The sequence below is a fragment of the Sciurus carolinensis genome, chromosome 11 (genome assembly GCF_902686445.1).
Source record: "Sciurus carolinensis chromosome 11, mSciCar1.2, whole genome shotgun sequence".
NCBI lineage: Eukaryota > Metazoa > Chordata > Mammalia > Rodentia > Sciuridae > Sciurus > Sciurus carolinensis.
This window is the reverse complement of record NC_062223.1, coordinates 113,939,141-113,957,671: the sequence shown is the minus strand read 5'-3', so window position 1 is coordinate 113,957,671 and position 18,531 is coordinate 113,939,141. Positions and strand designations below refer to the sequence as shown.

At 39.3% G+C, this 18,531-nt stretch overlaps 1 protein-coding gene across 1 annotated transcript; it reads right to left on the bottom strand.

The window, feature by feature from the left end:
• Nucleotides 1–396: 396 nt before the first annotated feature.
• On the bottom strand, nucleotides 397–13,121 carry Nnmt (nicotinamide N-methyltransferase). The gene is made up of 3 exons (XM_047515938.1): nucleotides 12,765–13,121; nucleotides 11,714–11,921; nucleotides 397–876 (listed from the first exon to the last, which is right to left on the bottom strand). Exons 1-3 carry the CDS (start codon nucleotides 12,916–12,918, stop codon nucleotides 444–446), a joined length of 795 nt encoding a protein of 264 aa, XP_047371894.1. The 5' UTR covers nucleotides 12,919–13,121; the 3' UTR covers nucleotides 397–443.
• Nucleotides 13,122–18,531: the final 5,410 nt, after the last annotated feature.

The following is an 18,531-nucleotide window of genomic DNA, read 5'->3' as shown; positions in this document are numbered from 1 at the left end:
CAACCTGGTGTCCATCAGAGAATGGCTATGTCCAGGGCAGCCCAGCTGCAGCAGAGACTGGGGTGTGACTCTCTCTCTAGGAGAAGGCAAGTGAAGGAGGCATCCCGGGCACCTAGGAAACTAACAGTGACTGTAAAGATTCTGTGCGGGCAGGTGTGGGCTTGAGCCAGACAGCTGGATGTTTGGGAGAGTGAGATTTTCTTGCTAAGCACTGTAGGGAATAGTGCACATCCTAGTTACTCATCTTCGAGTCCCCCAGCACCAGCACATGGGTAGAGCACAGAGTAGGTGAAAAATGACTTCTCTAGCCCGACCTTAGAAATACCACTGGTTCCCGCTAATTAGCCTCTACTCCGCACAAATGACTGTGGCAGTTAGGACCACGGGCCCGAAGTCACCTGGGCAAGGCAAAGGAAAACCGCTTTAATTGAGATCTTGAGATGTCATACAGATCTGTCTGCCTTCCGCCCCACTAGGAAGAAAAGTCCTTCATTGTCGGCCGTGGTGGAGGAGTAACTTTGAGAGATCACCTCGAACTGCTCGATGGTGTAGCCAGCCTCCTTCACAGCAGCCTCCACTGCCTCCTGGCCCAGGGAGAGGCTGGAGAATCTCTGCTGGCCAATCGTGTAGTAGCTGCTCTTGAGCGCGTCCACGATCACCAGGAAGCCCCCTGGCTTGAGCAGGCTGCCCAGGTTCCTGAGCACCCTGCGGTAGGTCGGGAGGTCCGGGCAGGCTGCGTCCAGGCACAGCGTGCTCAGCAGGCAGTCGGCGGGAGCCACGCGGACCTCACCCAGCGGCTGGCTCTGAGTCACGTCGCACTTCAGCACCTGCCTGACCGCCCGCCTCAACTTCTCCTCCTTCTCCGGCCCCTTGACTCTGAAAAACAAAAACCAACCAGCATCAGCATCGCTTGCTGCATTATTTGTGGGGACTCCACATTTCTTTGGTCAGGCCTGAAAATGCAGTGTGGCCGGAATGCGTATCTTTAGGGCCATCCCGATTGGGAAAGGAGGGACTATTTTGTTTCCTAAATGTGACCATATTCCCTGAGCTGGGTTTAATCTCTTAATAAAATGAATAACAATGTAGAAATGATATTAATACCCTACTGTCTGTTTCTACAACGCACTGCCCCACCTTGAAATTATTCTTCCTCACTGCTTTGTTATTGACTTATTAATTATTATCACTATTCTTGTCCCTTCTGCCAAACTGCAAGGTAGTAGCTATTTGACCCATACTTAGCAAGTAATAATGGGTTTAAAATGTTGAAACATTATCTTTGTAGTGGTTGCTGATCAATGACGGGGTGGGGTCAGGCACAGAGGTTTTTAGATACTGTTCATCACTATCCTGATAACAGCTGTGCCCAGGGAAGACCCTCTGGAGAGAAGAAAACTACTAACCCCTATTCTCAGCCTCCAAAAAATATTGCAGATAGAGTATATTTTCTGACCGAGATCATTTTCTTGGTAGCCTTGCCAGTAATCCTGTTATTTTCTGCCAAATCAGTGGGGTTTCTTGAGAGAAAATCAATTAATGGAGAAGAGACAGCAAGAGCAGGAGCTGGAATAGAGTGCTATGGTTTGGGTCTGAATATCCCCCACAGCCCATGTGTTTAAGGCTTGCCGCTTGGTGCTGTTGGGAGGTGGTGGGGCCTTTAGGATGTGGAACCTAATGGGAAGATTTTGGGTTATTGTGGACATGCACTCAAAGAGGATCATGGGACCCTGGTCTCTTCTCTTTCTTCTTTTGTTTATGGGCCAGGAGGTAAGTGGTCTTGCTCAACATGTTCTCCTACCCCAATGTGCTTGCTGTCTCACAACAGACCTAAAAGCCATGTGAAGCCATGAGCCAAAATAAACCTTTTCTTTTTGTAAGCTGTTTATCTCAGGTAGTAGGTCTAGTAAAGGAAAGCTAACTAACATGCCGGGATCCTTTTTGAATTTTTGTAGGAAAGAAAGGAAGGACAAATTAACAAATGATCAAAAGTAAATAAATGCTTGGAGTATACAAAAGAAACTGGAGAGAGAGAACAGAAAAGGAGACGAAAGAGCAGAAAATCAGACAGGTAAGAGAAAGGGAAGAAACGATGAGTGTTTAAGAGCCCAGGGCCCAGGCTTCACTGGTAGAAGTGATCACTGTTATGGAGCCCTTTGAGGAAGCTGGCCAACAAAGCACCCGGAAGCACATCTAGTCTTACACCTGGGGAACACAAAGTGCGTGGTCTGATACTGGCTGTGGGAGCAGACAGTCAGTTGAGCAGCAAGGCTTGATGAAAAGAGCAGAGGGTAGCCCAATATCAGATAAGCGAGAGCAACTTATACTGGGACTGTTTCTAGTCGTGAGGCAAAGTCAATGGCTTAAATGAAACATGCAGATTTTACCTTCAGGTAGAATGATTTAAGATAGTGGAAGTTATTTGTGGGCATAAGTTTAAATATTTAGTTAAAAGTCTTAAGTCTAGGGCACATAATCTGTTATTTGCAAACATCTTTTATGTCTGCTCTAATTTTCCATTTAAAACACTGAGCAATATGCATAGGAAGAGATACTCATTATCACTGGTCATCAGAGAAATGCAAATCAAAACCATGAGCAAGCACTTCACATCCACTAAGATGGCAATAATAAAACAAAAAATCAGAGGTAAAATGTAAAATGGTGCAACTACTTTGGACAGAAGACGGGAAGTTCCTCAAAATGTTAAACAGAGAATTACCACATGGCCTGGAATTTCACTCGTTGGTATATCCCCAAGAGAAATAAAAACATGACCACACAAAAACTTGTATATGAATGTTCTTGAGTAGCTAAAAGATGGAAACAATTTAAATGTCTGTCAGCTTATAAGTAGATAAATAAAATGTGGCACATACTTACAAGGAGGATATTATTTGTCAACAGAATGAAGTTCTTTCTGATACATGCTACAACATGAATGAACCTCGAAGACATTATAGTAAATAAAAGAAGACACAACCAAAAGGTCACAAATTGTAAGAGTCCATTCATATAAAATGTCCAGAAAAGGCAAATCAACAGAAACTAAAAGTAGATCAGTGTTTGCCAGAAGCTGGACTTGAGCAGGAGGGGCAGGTAGGAGTCACTGCTAATGGGTACAGGGCTTCTTTTGGGAGTTATGAAAATGTTCTAAAATGGATTGTGGTGAGGTTTGCACAACTCTGGGTCTACTGAAAACATTGAGTTGTACATTTTAAATGGGCCTATTGATTGCATGGTATGTGAGTTGTAGCTCAATTAGTTTCTTATATTAAAGAAGAGAAAGATACTTAGCAAGGTATTGGTTTCAGGGAATTCCTACCAACCACTAACTAGTATCTGCATAGGGAATAACCTTTGATTGGGGTCTGCCTGTTTCCTTATCAAGGATAAAAATGATGGTAGCATAACCACTTGTCTTGGATTTTTCTGGTTTTAGCACTGAAAATTCCCTATCCTGGGTTCCTATGGTAGTCCTGGGCAAAGTAGGACATTTTCTCTACTTTGAGGGAAACTAGTTAATAAAACTGCCACCCAGCCTTGACAGACCATGAGTGATTTGATAGAACACTTTAAAAATAAAAACTTATTATTCAACACTATGGAAGTTTGTGAGAAACACAGGTTTGAATAGGTAAATAATCTAGAACAGAAGAAAATATTAAATAACCTATTTGCACATGCGGATAACATAAATGTATAGAAAAAGCTAAAGAAGTACAACATAATGTTCTTTGGGGCATGTTTAAAATGATCCTCTATGTCGGGAACATTGTGGGAATGTGTATTTAAGTGATTACGTCAGAAGCAGAATGGACCTCTGTGCTCTATTGTGTATCAAAGGATTTTAAAGACACAAATTACCACAGAACTAGTACTTGCCAGTCAGAGGATGATGGAAATTGTTCCCAAGCTGTGAGACACACTGTGAAGTCTCGAAAGCTCACAGAGAATGTGCCAATTTGAGAGGGGAATTTGTTAGAAACACCCACTGTTGCAGATACCTGCTTGTCCTTGGACGGACAGCAAACATTGGTGAACTCAGTTGCCAAGGCAGCAGTGTGCAGATTACACCTCAGGGCTCCTGGGGCCTGCAAGTACTCCGCAGGGTAATGGACTCGCCTGGAGACCCAGGCAATTACCACTCAGCTTCACGTTTAGCTCAAAGGGGTAGGCAATAAACACACACCAGAGAAGTGTTATGCTGATTTACTGAACGTGGTGTGGCCATTTCCCTCCTTCTAAAGATCTACTCTTTCAAATGAACCAATATACAAAAAAAGGCAGCTATTTCCTCTGTAAATATTCTATCTATGAAAAACTGAGGGTCTTGGGAGGGAAAGAAAGAATGAAACGATAAGAAGCAGGACTCCTGAGAAGACCAGTGTGAAAGTCTCTTCCCGTATCCCAGGTAATTATCCTAAGATTGGGAGGAGGTTCCTTCTGCCCTGTCTCAGCAAGGCAGGCAGTGAGTAGAATCCCCTGGACAAGCTTTTCCGATACACTCAACCCCCATCCCTAGAGGTTCCTGCAGGCCCTCCTGAGGGAGAACCATCAAAACATGTCAAGGACACGAAGGCTAAATTAACTTGGATGTCAGTATAAGAACTGTAAGAGCAAGGAAGGATCACTGGTAAGCCTTTGGTAGCTAGCATTCGCATCTGAGTCAGGTGGACAACATTCCAGGAGGAAGCATCTGGAAGGCAGAATGCATACATTCATTTTGTTTACAAATATGTTTGAACCTCTGTTCCATGACAGGAAGTATGCTAGGTACAGATTAACAAATGAAAAACAGGCCCTAGCCTCATGGAGAATTACAGATGGGCTAGGGGGAATTAATCCAATGATCATCCACAAAAAATGGAAATTAAACCTGAAAAATGCAAGGAAGAAAAGGAACGGAACACTTGTGGAGGAATGTGGGGATCTTGGCTTGGTGTAGATATCAAGAAAAGTTCCTCCACGAAGGAGTCAGGTAAGCCGAGATATGGAACATATGCATGTAGGTGATGACTAGGGGAGGAAGACATTCCAGGAGAGGGAGACAGCAAGTGCAAAGGTCGAATGGAGAAGGGCATGCCCATGTGCCTGGACTGTGAGGCAAGTGGGTTGGCAGGTGGCCAGGCCTGTGGTGAGGCAGGACATTGTGGCAGAGAAAGCTGCGCACCTCATGGTGGCTAGGAAAAGAGGGAGAGGAAGAGGGACACAGACAAGAAGAGGGGCTGGGGACAGATATAGCCTTCAAGAGCAAGCCCCCAGTGACCCACTTTCTTTAGTAAGGCTCCCCCTAAGTTCCCATCACCTTCCAATTGCCCAGGAAATTATGAATCCATCAATGGGTGATCATGAGGTTAGAGCCCTCGTGATCCAATCACCTTTCCAAGGCCTTAACTCTGAACATTGCTACCTTTGGAATCAAGCCTTTAACACATTTTGGATCCAAAACATCACATGGACTATGCTGGGAATTTTGCTTTTTGTCCTAAAAGCCATGGAAAATCACTTAGGGGTGCTAAGGAAGGGAGTGACATGGTCAGATTTATATCTTGAGAAAACCACTGTGCATGCAGAGCAGAGAAAACAAAATGGAAGGACAGTAGTGGAGGTAGGAGGCCAGTTAGGAGGGAGAGGATGGTAGCTAGAACCAGGATGATAGTGAATATTGGAAGAAAGAAAATGGTTCAAGAGGAATGCAGGAAGTGTAATGGACAGAACTTGGTACTAGATTAGACATGGAACATGACAGAGAAAGAGATGACAAGGTTGACTTCTGCTTTGTCTAGTTAATTGTATGATGATGCCAATGAAGAAGCTAAGAATACCAGAAAGAGAGCAGATCTGGAGCAGGGCTTCCTTCTATTTTGGATGCATTAAGTTAAAGGGACTTGGAGGCACAGAGTAGAAGGGTCTCCAACTGGAAGGCAATGACTAGTTGAAGGTTTTTCAGCCTGCCCTCTTCATTCTCCCAGAGAGTAATACAGGGAGAACACCTATTTAAGAGAGCAGCATCCTTACAAAAGGCAGAAACTTCTCCCAAGCATCACCAAAACAATCACCTCGACCCTCAAGATCCTGATTTTGAGAAAGAACATTAATATCCTTTTGCAAGCCATGAGAATCTAGAGATGCTTTGTGACAGAGGCCGTCCACTAGTTTGTGGAACAAATCAGGCACAATTGTGTGTACTTTTGGACAATATACCATCATCGTTTTAAAGCAGATATGGAGATTTTTGCATGGAGAGCATTTATTTTAGAAAAATGCCACCTCTGCGGGTGCTCAAGCTGTCACCTCTGTGGGTGCTCAGGCTTTTGATCTGTCAGGTACACTGAGGTTAAGTGAAGGCGCTGCTCTATACAGATGCAACCAGAGGCCTCTAACCTCTCCAGGTCTCACCTGGCTGCCCTGAGGGCTGAGAACAGTTCATACAGCACACCTGTAACTAACTCTCACCCACCTGTGTGTACTGGCACACCTGTGGGAATCTCCTCTCTAAACACCAGCACTTCTTCAACTGTAATGTGCATCCAATCCCCTGCAGCTCTGGTGAAAATACAGACTCCAATTCTGTAGTGACCAGTGAGTCCTGAGAGTCTGCATTTCTAGCAAGCTCCCAATGAGACTTGAAGCTGCCAGTGTGGGGACCACAAATTTAAGTAATGTGTTCCGAGTTCCAGGGGCCAGAGGTTAACGCATGCTGTTTCTAGGATTTCTTAAGGGAAAAGTTCATTTTCTTCTGTTCATGACAAGAGTTTAGTACCAATGTCTTACAGCTTTCAGATGGTTGTGAAAATGAGTGATTTCTAAATGTATGCAGCATACTCCAGAGACACAGGAAGAGGAGACACAGCTCATTGTCCTTGGCAGCTGTCAGCACAAGAAATAGCTTCTGATAAAGAAGAAATAATCTTGGGGGAAATAGGTTGTAGGTTGATAGAAGTACTTGAGGATGTGAGAAAGCTATAAGTTGAATGGGATCACTATCATTCTCAAAATAGTTGGAGCCACAGGATCTGGCATTAGGATAAAGACAGGAATGCAGAAACTTACTGCCAAAAATACAGTTCCTCATTCTAACAGACTGGAAAAGGGGTTGTCTCAAGAGCCAATTGTTCCAAGCTGATGATTCCAGCGTGAGATAAGTAATGCTTTTAGTATCCTGTAAAATTTTAAGGGTTCATTTTTGAATGAGATGGAAAAGTCTGCGATGGCTAGGGAAATTGAGAACAAAGTTCTAAAAGGCTTCTTGACACATGATTTAGAGTTTGGAGAGCTGCATTGTCTAACAATGTCTGGAACTTTTTTTTTTTTAATACAAACTTTCTCTGAAAATCCACAAATCCTGGTAAATTCCTTATTTATTTAATAATTTTTGATATTTTCCAAATCCCATAGCTGTATTTTTTTTCTAGTTCATGTTAACTTCATTCCGTGGAATCACACATTCAATAGAAAGGAGAAGGATTAAATTACTTTCATTTTGAAGATTATATCTTCACTTTAAAGATTAACTGTATAAAATTCTAAGGGGTTAGAATTCTGAGGTTTAAATGGCATATGAAAATAACCCCTCTCAACTTTTTACTAAATGCCAAGAAAAATGGAACAATACTTAAGCAATATTAACTAATTTTATGATGTTCATGTGTAAAGGTTACAAAAATACCTTCCCACATGGGCTTATGTCACTTATGTGGTTTTTCTGAAAAAAATATTTGGAGATCTATTCAGTTGACTAAGAAATGAATCATAATTAAAACCAACTTGAAAAAAATCATATAAATGAGCATGAAATATGTCCAAGTAACTGTAAATATGATTATAATCAAAGCAAATGTCCCCTTGGATCTTGAAATAAAATATAATTCTTTAAATTATAATATTTGAATTTAAACATCTCAGATTTTAACAATACATGCTGGGAAGAGAGATGCCAGAGGGACATTAGGTATCAAAAATTGTTAAATTCCTAATATTAGGAAGAAGAAAAAATTACTGATTCTTATCTGATGTTGATAAACTGAAAGAATTTTTTTGTAGCCAAGCTGTATAGTAAGAAATACCAAAAGAAGTTTTTGGGGTTTTTTTAAGAAGAGGGGAAAGGACGTCAGACAGAAGCCAATATCTTCAGAAAGAAATGAACACCAGACTGCACAGACAGAAGGGTAAATATAAATATACATAGTCTTAATCGATTTGGGTTTCTATAACAAAATACCCTGGAATGGGTGACTTATAAAGGAGGCTGTAAATTCAAGATCAAAGTACTAACACAGTAGTGTCTGGTGAAGACACTCTTCTGGACTGCAGATGGCTGCAGGTGAATCTTCACAGGACAGAAGGAGAATGAGAGAGCTCTCTGGGGCCTCTTATAAGAGCATTAATCCCACAAATGAGAAATCAGCCCTCATGACCTGATCACCTCCCAAAGACCCCAATTCCTAAAACCATCAAATTATGGGGTGATGAATTCAACATGGGGATTCTGGAGGGAGGGACACAAATATTCGTGATAGCTCATTTCTTCATGATGCTAAATAATAATTCTTTGGATATAGTACAGTTTGTTTATTCCTTTACCTGCTGAATCTTGGTCACCTTTAATTTTCGACAAGTATGAAACAGTAGTTATAAATGTCCAAGGTTGTGTTTTTGTGTAGACATGAGTTTTCAACTCCTTTGGACAAGTAACAAAAAATGCAATTGCTAAATCATATAGTGAGGGTATGTTGAGTTTTTTTTAGGAAGAGCCAAATTGTCTTCCAAAGAGGCTGTACCATTTTGCATTTTCACCAGTAATGACTGAGAGTTACTGTTGCTCCACATCTTTACCAGCATTTGGTATTGTCAGTGCTCTGGATTTTGGTCATTGTAATATGTGTGTAGTGGTGGGTTTTATTATTGTTTTCGTTGTTTTTCTGTTGTTGTTTTTGGGAATACATTCTACCTGATTAGTAAGAACTAAGTGACAAACTAATAGATATTCTAGGGGAGAGGATTAAACAAGGATGTGAACAATTGAGCCCAGGATTATTGGGGATTATTTTAGAGGTTGCCTACAACACCATGCAAACACCAATCATAGGAAGGTTGATGTGCCCATATTAATGTCAGACAAAGTAGACTTTAAGAAAAAGTGTGCTACTGGAAATAAAAGTAGATATTCCATGAAAATAAAATGATCATTTCATCAAGAAGACATAATAATACTAAAAATGTATGCATATAATAACAGAGTTTCAAAATGCATGAAGCAAATGTTGACAAAACTATAGAGAGCAAGGGATAAATTTGCAATCATAGTATGAGATTTTAATTTTCCTCTTTGTAATTGGTAGAACATGTAAACAAAAAATCAGTAAGGATATAGTAATTTCAAAAAAACACTATGATTCTGCCTGGATTAATTGATATTTATTGAACCTATAAGTACAACTGGACAATATATATTATTTTCAATGTAGATAGCAGAGATAATATCCAACAAAACAGACTATATGCTGGACCATAGATAAGTCCCTAACTACAACAAAATTAAATTAGAAACAATGACAATAAGATATCAAGAAAAATCCCCAAATGTTTGTAAACTAAACAACACAAATCTAGATAATTCATGGTTAAAAATGAAAAAAAATTAGAAATATGCCAAATTAGATAGTAATAAAAATACAATATATCAAAAATCATGGGAAGCAGCTTAAACAGTGTGAGGAAAATTTGTAGCTTTAATGCCTGCATTAGAAGAAAGAAATACAAGAGATCACTGGATTTAACCTTGCATTTTAAGAAGTGAGAAAATTTTAAAAGGAAGAATTTTGGAAAGCTAGAAAAATAATTTTTAACAACAAAAGAAGAATTAAAGTAAGTAAGATGAAGAAATAAGAAAAATAAGACTATAAACCAATAAAATAGGAAATGAACAGAGAAAATCAACAAAGCCAAAAGTTGTTTCTTTAAAAAGATTAACAAAATTGATCAATTTCTAGTAAGATTGATCAAGATTTCTTAAAAAGACATATTTGTCAAGTATCAAGAATCAGAGAGATTACCACAGACCCCATAGACATGAAAGGGTATTAAAAGAAGAATGTAAAAAAATTATACTCATAAAGCTGACAGGCACAAATTCTTTCCATGCTAGTAAAGTATTGTACTTAAAAAAATTCATCAAAACATATATAAAAAAGAAATAGAAAATGCAAACAGTCAACAAAGAAATGCTATTCGGAATTTTAAAAAACTATACACATGCACATGTTCATACAAGTGTGCATGCACACACACACTCACACACACACAAATTCTTAAGGTCCAGATAATTCCATGGTGAATTCTGTCAATCATTTAAGAAGAATAAATAACACACAAACTCTTTGAGAAAACACTTCCAACTTGTTTTATGACTCCAGAATCATGATGATATCAATATCTGTCAAGCATATAACAAAAAATAAGATAGTCCACTATCCCTCAGAAATACAGAATGAAAATTATTAGTATTAACAAATCATGTTCATCAGTACATAAAAAGGCCAACACTTCATGACGAAGCGGTTTATGCTAGTTTGCTTTAGCATTTAAAACCATCCAATATAATTCACATCTTCAAAATAAAGAAGAAAAAATCACATGACCATTTCAATAAATGCAAAAAAAACTGACAAAATTCAACATTTGATTAAAAACTTTCAAGAAGCTAATATGAAGGACTTTATTCTGATAAAGTCATGATATCTATGAAAAACCTACAGCTTTTTAGGTGTTAATGATGAATCATTGAACATTTTTCCTCTAAGATATGCAATAAGGCACAATTGTCTGCTTTCATCATTTTATTTAACATTGCATTAGAAGTGCTAGCCAGTGCAATAAGTCCAGAAAAAAAAAACAAATAAAAGGTAAAAAGATGGACTAGAAGAAGAGAATCTATTTTCATTTTCAGATAGTATAGTAGTGTACATAGAAAATCATATGGAATCTACCAAAACAAACAATACTAAAATTAATTAGTGATGTCAGCAAGGTCATAGGAAAGAAGCCAATATATAAGATAAATTGTATTTCTCTATGAAACTGATTCAATGAAAATTTTTAAGCATAATAATAGCATTTAAAGATACTTAGAAAAAATTTAAACACATGCACAATATGAAACTTGTAAAACACTGCTAAGAGTAATTCATAAGCAAATGAAGAGACAAACCATGTTTGTAGACTGGACATTCATTATGTTTATTCTCCTAAATTAATGTGCAAATTCAAGGGAATTTCAAACTCTTGAAGGCTGCTGGTGAGGAGTTGGGTCCGCCCTCATTTGATATTTTCCTAAAACTTGGGCCCATGGTAACTGAACCACACACTACCGCACCCCCCACATGCCTGGAAAGCTTATGTGTCGATTCCTCTTGGCTCAGTATCCATCTGTTCAACTCTCTCCCTGTGTCTTTTGCTGTTCTGGTGTGTGTGTGTGTGTGTGCATGTGTGCACACACACACAAAACTATACTTCAACTTTTTCTTTCTTTAGCTCTCATTCTGCATTCAGATTACTCTCTCTACCCCTCCTCCTTCCCTCCCTCCCTCTCTGGTCTCTCTGTTTCCCTGGCTTTTTTGACTTGAGTTCTAAGGACAATCCTTAGTTCAGATAAACCAACTGTCATTCAGATACCCTCAGAAAGTTGAGAAGCAGACACCAGTTGCCCTACCTGTTCCCTTCGAGATCACACACGTAGGTTACCACCGGAGACCAGTCGAAGGCCCCGGGCTCCTTCCTCAGCCACTTCTCCAGCTCCTGCAGGTTCTGGTCCGTGTAGTCAGTGGCAATGATCTCCTTGAAGGACTCGCAAGCAGAGAGGAGCTGGTAGATGGTGGGACCAGAGCCGATGTCTATCAGGAGGTCTCCCTTTATACTACCTGGTTTGAATGAGGAAGGGGAGTCAGGTATGACACAATAGCAGACAGCTGTATTTATAGTTTCTTTAGTGGGATTATGCTGGATATCCTCAAAGGCTGACCACCAGACTATTCACACTTCACTCAAAGTTCTTTTGTAAAGTATCTTTTCATTTTCCATTCCCCAATTCAGGGTGGAGACATGTTTTATTGGACTATTTTAAGGTCTATGAGAAAGAAAAAAGATCCACATCTGGTATACAGATCCCTGATCCCAAAAGACACAGAATGTAAAAACTATTAAGGAATGCTTTGGATGAAAATTAATTTTTTGTTTAAAAATTAAGTTTTTATATTGTCCCCTGCCCCTGAAAACCACCTAGTTCTTAGTATGTTGAGAACTTGTTAACATATTAATGCATTATGTTAATATGTTAAGAGGTCTTTACTTCATGCATATTCACAATATTCCTTTCAGTTAAGAACCAAATAAGACTCTTTCTTTCTTTTTTAGACAGTATTACCATGTTGCCCAGGCCGACCTTGAACTTAGAGTCTCAATTTCTTAAGTGGCCCATTGAGTTTAAATGGCTCCCTTAAGTCACCTAGCAAATCAGTGTGGACTCAAGGACATCACTCAAGCCCTGAGGTTTCCCTTTTGCATGACCGAATGAGATAATGGATATAAAAGCACTTTGTAAACTGCAAAATGTCTAAGTCAACATTAGCTTTTATCCTAGTTAAATAAATGGGTGATGCCAAAAAAGGTTGTCAAAATAATAACAGCTAGACACAAATCCAGTCATGCCCTGACCATATCACTCATGTTTAGACAGAAGATACAGAGACAGCAGACAAACTTACCTAGGCAGAATATTTTGAAAAGATTTTTCAGAAGATGCTTAAGAATCTGGTTTTCTGCAGAGGGTTTAGACCCAAAGTTGTAGTATTTTTCTAGGTAATCCCGAGGGTTAAAATGCCTTAGATAAGCGTCCTTGGAGGTGAAGTCAGATTCCATTGTGACTCACTTCTGTGCCACCAGCCCAATGCCCTCCTCCCTCTCCCACAGAAGACAGCAAGTCACCCTGCAGGAGTTGTCTTCCTGAGGCTTGGGCCCTTAGTCTTCCTTCCACCAGTTCAGCCCACCCAGTGGAGACAGATGTTTGGTTAAACACTAACAGAGAAATAGACCACAAATGTTCTTGCTGTTCTGGCGAGTGATGAAATTCCTGGAGAAGGGAGCCTAGGAGAAAGAGGGAGTGGTGGAGGGAGGGCCTGAGCTGTGTGCAACGTTCGGCCAGGGGTGAAGGTCAGTCACCAAAGACTGCACAGGAAATGACTGGGAAAATCATTTAACCAGGGAAATCATTTAACTCGTGGAAGAACCCCAACATTCAGAGAGACTTGCAACTCCAACAGTCTAATTCCTGTGGTGATTCCCCCAGGAAAGAGAGACACAAAGAATGGTTTAAATTTAAGCATGTGAAAGAAGGCAAAGAGGGAAATGAGAACAGAAAATGTGTTCAGGGCTAAGGAATGTTGGCTAAGGAGGAATCTCAGATGAAATTTGGAAAAGAATAATTTTAAAAACCCTGACGAGACTTTCTGTAAAGTCCAGGCCGTTGCACTGTCCAGTGGCTCTCCTGTGCTCCCACCTGCCCCGTCCTCCACCCCTGTTGGACATCTGCTGCTCACCCCCCACTTCGCCTCCCCAAACCTCCCTACTGCTTTCAGTTAATGCAAACCCTGACAGTTCTTTCACAGTAAACTTTAAGCCTTTGCTTCCTGTAAGACTTTCTTAGCTAGATACCCATCCTGAACTCCTGCTGTCCTTAGACTTCATTCCTTTCAGCAAAGCCCTTGATCTTGTACTGTCACATTTGCTCCTGGTTTTGTCTCAATTTTTCTTCCCAAACTAAATTTTACTTATATGATAAACTCAATCACCAGCTCCCTTATTTCAAGAACTATGGCTCAGATCTCTTTACACCCCTTTCTCTAAATCATGGTTGGTCCACCCAGTAAGTGTTCAGAACACTGGTTGATTAGTTGGTCATTGTCATATTGCACCCAATGCAATTGCAGTGAGTGTCCAGGATTCCATGGGTGATGATCTAGCAAGACTCCTTGGGTTACACTCAACGAATCTCAAGTAAAAAGAGAATCATGTATAATATCTCAAAATACACTCTACTATCATGTATCTCTAAAAAGAACAAATAAAGTAAAAACAAAAAAGAATATTTTAAAAAGAGAATTATTAATAGTAGAATATAATGGAAACAAATTGCAGAGTACTTAATTTGACCCTGTAAACCAAAACATCCTTATGCAGTTTATTTATCTTTCTTTCTATTTTTTCCCCCTCTCTTTGGAGAGTTAGGGTCCTCTGTTATCTGCAAACTGGCTCCTCCTTGTGTTCACCCACTGCACATGGCTCTGTTCTGGCCATTCTACATGGTGGCATCTGCACCTGGACTTAACATCAATCACGGACCCTGTTCACATAGTGGTGGTAGTCGAGAGGGTAGTTCTAGGATAGCCATGTGGTATTCATAATTGTCACTACCTCTTGCAGGCAGTTAGATGGGACAGGAACATGGTCTCATTGGACCTTCAGAAGTCAATCCACAAACTTGAAGATGTGTAAACCCAGGTGTCTTTGTGAATGATCCTGAGACTCTGCTGCTGCAGTGTGGCCACAGCCTGCTTCTCCTGGCTGCCATGGTCATGAAATGAGCACAGCAGAAGCATCCAGAACTCAAAGTCAAAGGACAAAAGGTACTGTCATGATTTGTTATCAATAATTTGTAGGATAACAGGCAGTCAGGAAAACTCAAATTTAAGACTCTTATACCTCCCTTTAGGTGTGTAAATTGGCAATAATATTGTCTGATCAAACCAAGGTATTGAGAAATTTAAATTACAGCTTCCATTACATTTAATCCTTACTGTGTAAAATGTACCCTATTCCCACTTATGGGTCCGTTTACCAAGGAAATTAAAAAAAGGTGGTTATATGCTTTATGCATGACCTTGATACCATAGAACACTTGTCCCTCATTTCATTACAGATTTCCCCAACCTTTCCTGAAACTTCTAAGATTTAGTGTTTTAGATTTTATGACATGTATGAATCTGTTCCCTTTACATGAATGCACATATAAAGGAAGAGCAAAAGTGAGAAAGAAGGAGGGAAAGAGAAAGGAAGGCAGGCATGCCATTTACATATAGTCTGGGAGCTTGGTTCACTGATGACTGTCCTTCCCGCACAGTGAGATAGTGAAGCATTTGATCATGATCTCATATGAAAACAGTTTTATAAGATTTAGTGTCTAAAAATTATTAGTGTATGTCTAAAAGAGAGCAAGGTAAGTATGGCACTCCCTCCCCAACACCCACCTTGCCAAAACAACATACAATAGACTCCTAAGGTTTTTAGATCAACTCTGTTGCTAGACTATGCTATGAAAACCAGAAGTACAAGCACCAGCATTGCTTATAATTATTAGGAAAAGATTACTCATATTGATTTCTACAAATACGTCTGACTAACTAAAAGCCACTAAAAATGTTGAGAGTACACACACACACACACACACACACATTCAGCAATAGAAGAGTTTATCAGAATGTTAGATGTAAATGAAGAGGGATTTGAAAATTGGAAGATAGGCTAGGAAAAAATAACCTACAAGCATCAGAGAGAGAAAAAGGGAATGAAAGAGACAAAGAATATAAAGTGGAGAGGTCTAACATACATCAAATCAAATTTCCTGAAGGAAAGGGGAGAGAGAACAGGTCAGAGTAATATTTGAAGATATATAAAGATGTAGAATTTTCCAGAGCTGATAAACAATATTATATTAGGTAGAACCCAGTCAGGAGAGAAAAGCCATATCATTAACTTGAGCTAGAAAGTTTTAGTTTAAAATTTAACATAAAGAATTACTAATTAAAAAGTGGTTAACTACTAAGAGGGCAAAGGAGGATTGTAAGTGTGACAGAGGTGGCAAATGTAGAAAGTCACTGGGGCTAGCAAAACTAGAGAACCGGAGGAAAACTGAGAAGATGTTTTTACAGATCTGAGAGTCAGAGCTCTGGTGAGAAAATATGACTGTTGGCCAATATCCTGGCACCTGAGGAACTCAGGAGAGGCATTTGCTTGGTAAAGACAACCATTACTGGAGACTATGCCCTGAATCAGGAGCCCACAACCAGACTTGGGGAGGGGGAACCAGGAAAGAGTAAGTTTATTCCTCTTCTTAACCAGTGTGTCCCTCCAGAAGTGCCATCAGTGGGACTTAACACAGAGGTAACAGGCAAAGGTGAACTGCATTTTCAGATCCAGCCTTCCCGTTACAAAAAAATACAGAAGGCTGCACTGGAGCCATGCAGAGGGACACAGAGAGAAATACATAAAATCAATAAGAGGTAATATTTATTGAGCACTTATTTGTGTAGATATCGTATATTATGCATGATAACTATTCAATCCTTGTAACAGTTCTACAAAGGGCTACATTTATAAGTCCAGTGAATCTCAAGCAAGATAGCAAAATGCACTCCCCTTTCTAGATGTTTTACTGGTAAAACCACAATACCAAAGACCATGAGAAGATGTTAAAAGTATCCAGAGAAAAAAGACAGAGTACCTTCAGCAATGGCAGTTGTGCTGAGAGCAGACTTTACTAGACAAGACAAGAGAACAATATGGTCATGAGGTTAAAACAAAATAACAGCTTAGAATTCTACAACCAGAAGGTCTTTCAATAGTTGGGGCAAAATAAAGGTATTATCATAAAACTGAAAGCTCAACCCTTGTAGGCTCTCTAAAGGAAAATTCTAAATGACATCTTTCAGATAGAAGCAAGGTGTCTCAGGTGCTTACAGTAGAAAAACATTGATGTGCACAGGCAGGATGCCAAGGACCATGGATTGAGCAACATCATCTGCTTAGCAGTACAGTATACACGTTAACTTACCCAAGTCTAAAGATAATAACTTGGCCCTCCCTGTTCAATACGGGGATCTAAACACTTTAACTCCATGTCAAAGAAAGTCCTCCAAAACCTATAAGCTATTGTTATTATGTATTTTAACTCCATCTTGCTTATTTTTAACCACATGTGACGTTATGTTTTATGTCTATAGAATCACCCACATATTGGACCCATTAGTTGTTCTTCATTTCTCCTTGCACCACAGACTTTACATCTGTCCCACTTCCCCATTCTCTTGTTGGGGGATTTGCAGGATCCAGAGTAAAATATTTATGCTCCAATTTTATACAGCATAAAATTAATCTAAACTGTATTCACTTCCAAATGAATAGAAGACAAATGGAATGACACAATAATACCAATTCAGAAGATGGCAAGAATGAAAGGAAAAAGAAACAGATCTCTAAAATAGGAAGGTAATGAAGGAGAGTTTAAAAAATAGATAAGAAGATCAGTAATAGTATGTAGTACCCAAATAGCAGAATTAATCAACTTGACATTTATGATATATGACACCCAACACCTATGGCTGTGGTGTGAGTGTTTGAATCCCCTTAAAATCCATATGTTGAAGTCCTAACGTCCAGCATGATGGTATTTAGGAGGTGGGGGCTCTTTTTAGGGTGATTAGATCACAAGGGCAGAGCCTCCATAATGGGATCATCATCCTTATAAAATAGACCCAAGATAGCTTATTTGAGCTCTCCACAATGTGAGGACACAGAAATATCTGTGACCCAGAGAACGAGCCCTCACCAGACACTGAACACACCAGCCTTATAACGGTGAGAAATTTCTATTGTATATAAGCTCCCCAGATTATGGTATTTTGTTATCAAGGTCAGAACAGACTAAGACACCTACACACCTATTCCAAGAATTCATAGCTCATTAATAAATCACTTCACGCTTGCCCATGAAACAAGCCTCAACGTATTTCAAAGGAATGAAATGACATATTCTTTGACCAGTGCGTTCAAGTTAAAAGTCAGAATGAAAAAGATAATGAAAACACCCTTATTTGTTTGAGGTTAAGGAAACACTCCAGTAAATGACTTCTGGTCAAAGTAGAAATCATAATGGAACTATAAAATATTTTGAACTGAAATATCACATCAAAATTTGTAGGTTTCAGTTCAAATGTAAACTGGTAAAGAACGAAAACCAGGGAGCTGGAGAATTTAGGGAAAGAACAGCAACAGAGACAAAAGAAGAAAACAATACAGAGCAGAACATCTAAGAGACTGATGGCTCCTGTGCCCAATGTCTGAAGGGATGTTGCAGGCATTTAAAAGATAATAATAAAATATTATGAATATTCATATGTCAATACATTAGAAAACTTAGAACTTCCAAAGTAAATATATAACACATATACAACCCATATAACACTGTACCCTCTAAAGAATTTAAATTAAAAATTATTTCCACACAAAACCTCCAAGGCAGATAACCTTACCATTTCTACCTTATATTCAAGGCATCAGTAATACTAACCTTATATAAACTCTTTCAGAGAATAAAATAAAAAAGTTTACAGGTCTAGCAAAACCAAAATACCAAGGTTATTTATGAGAACAAAAAATTTCACTCCAAAATCACTCATACAAAAATTCCAAGCAAATTAT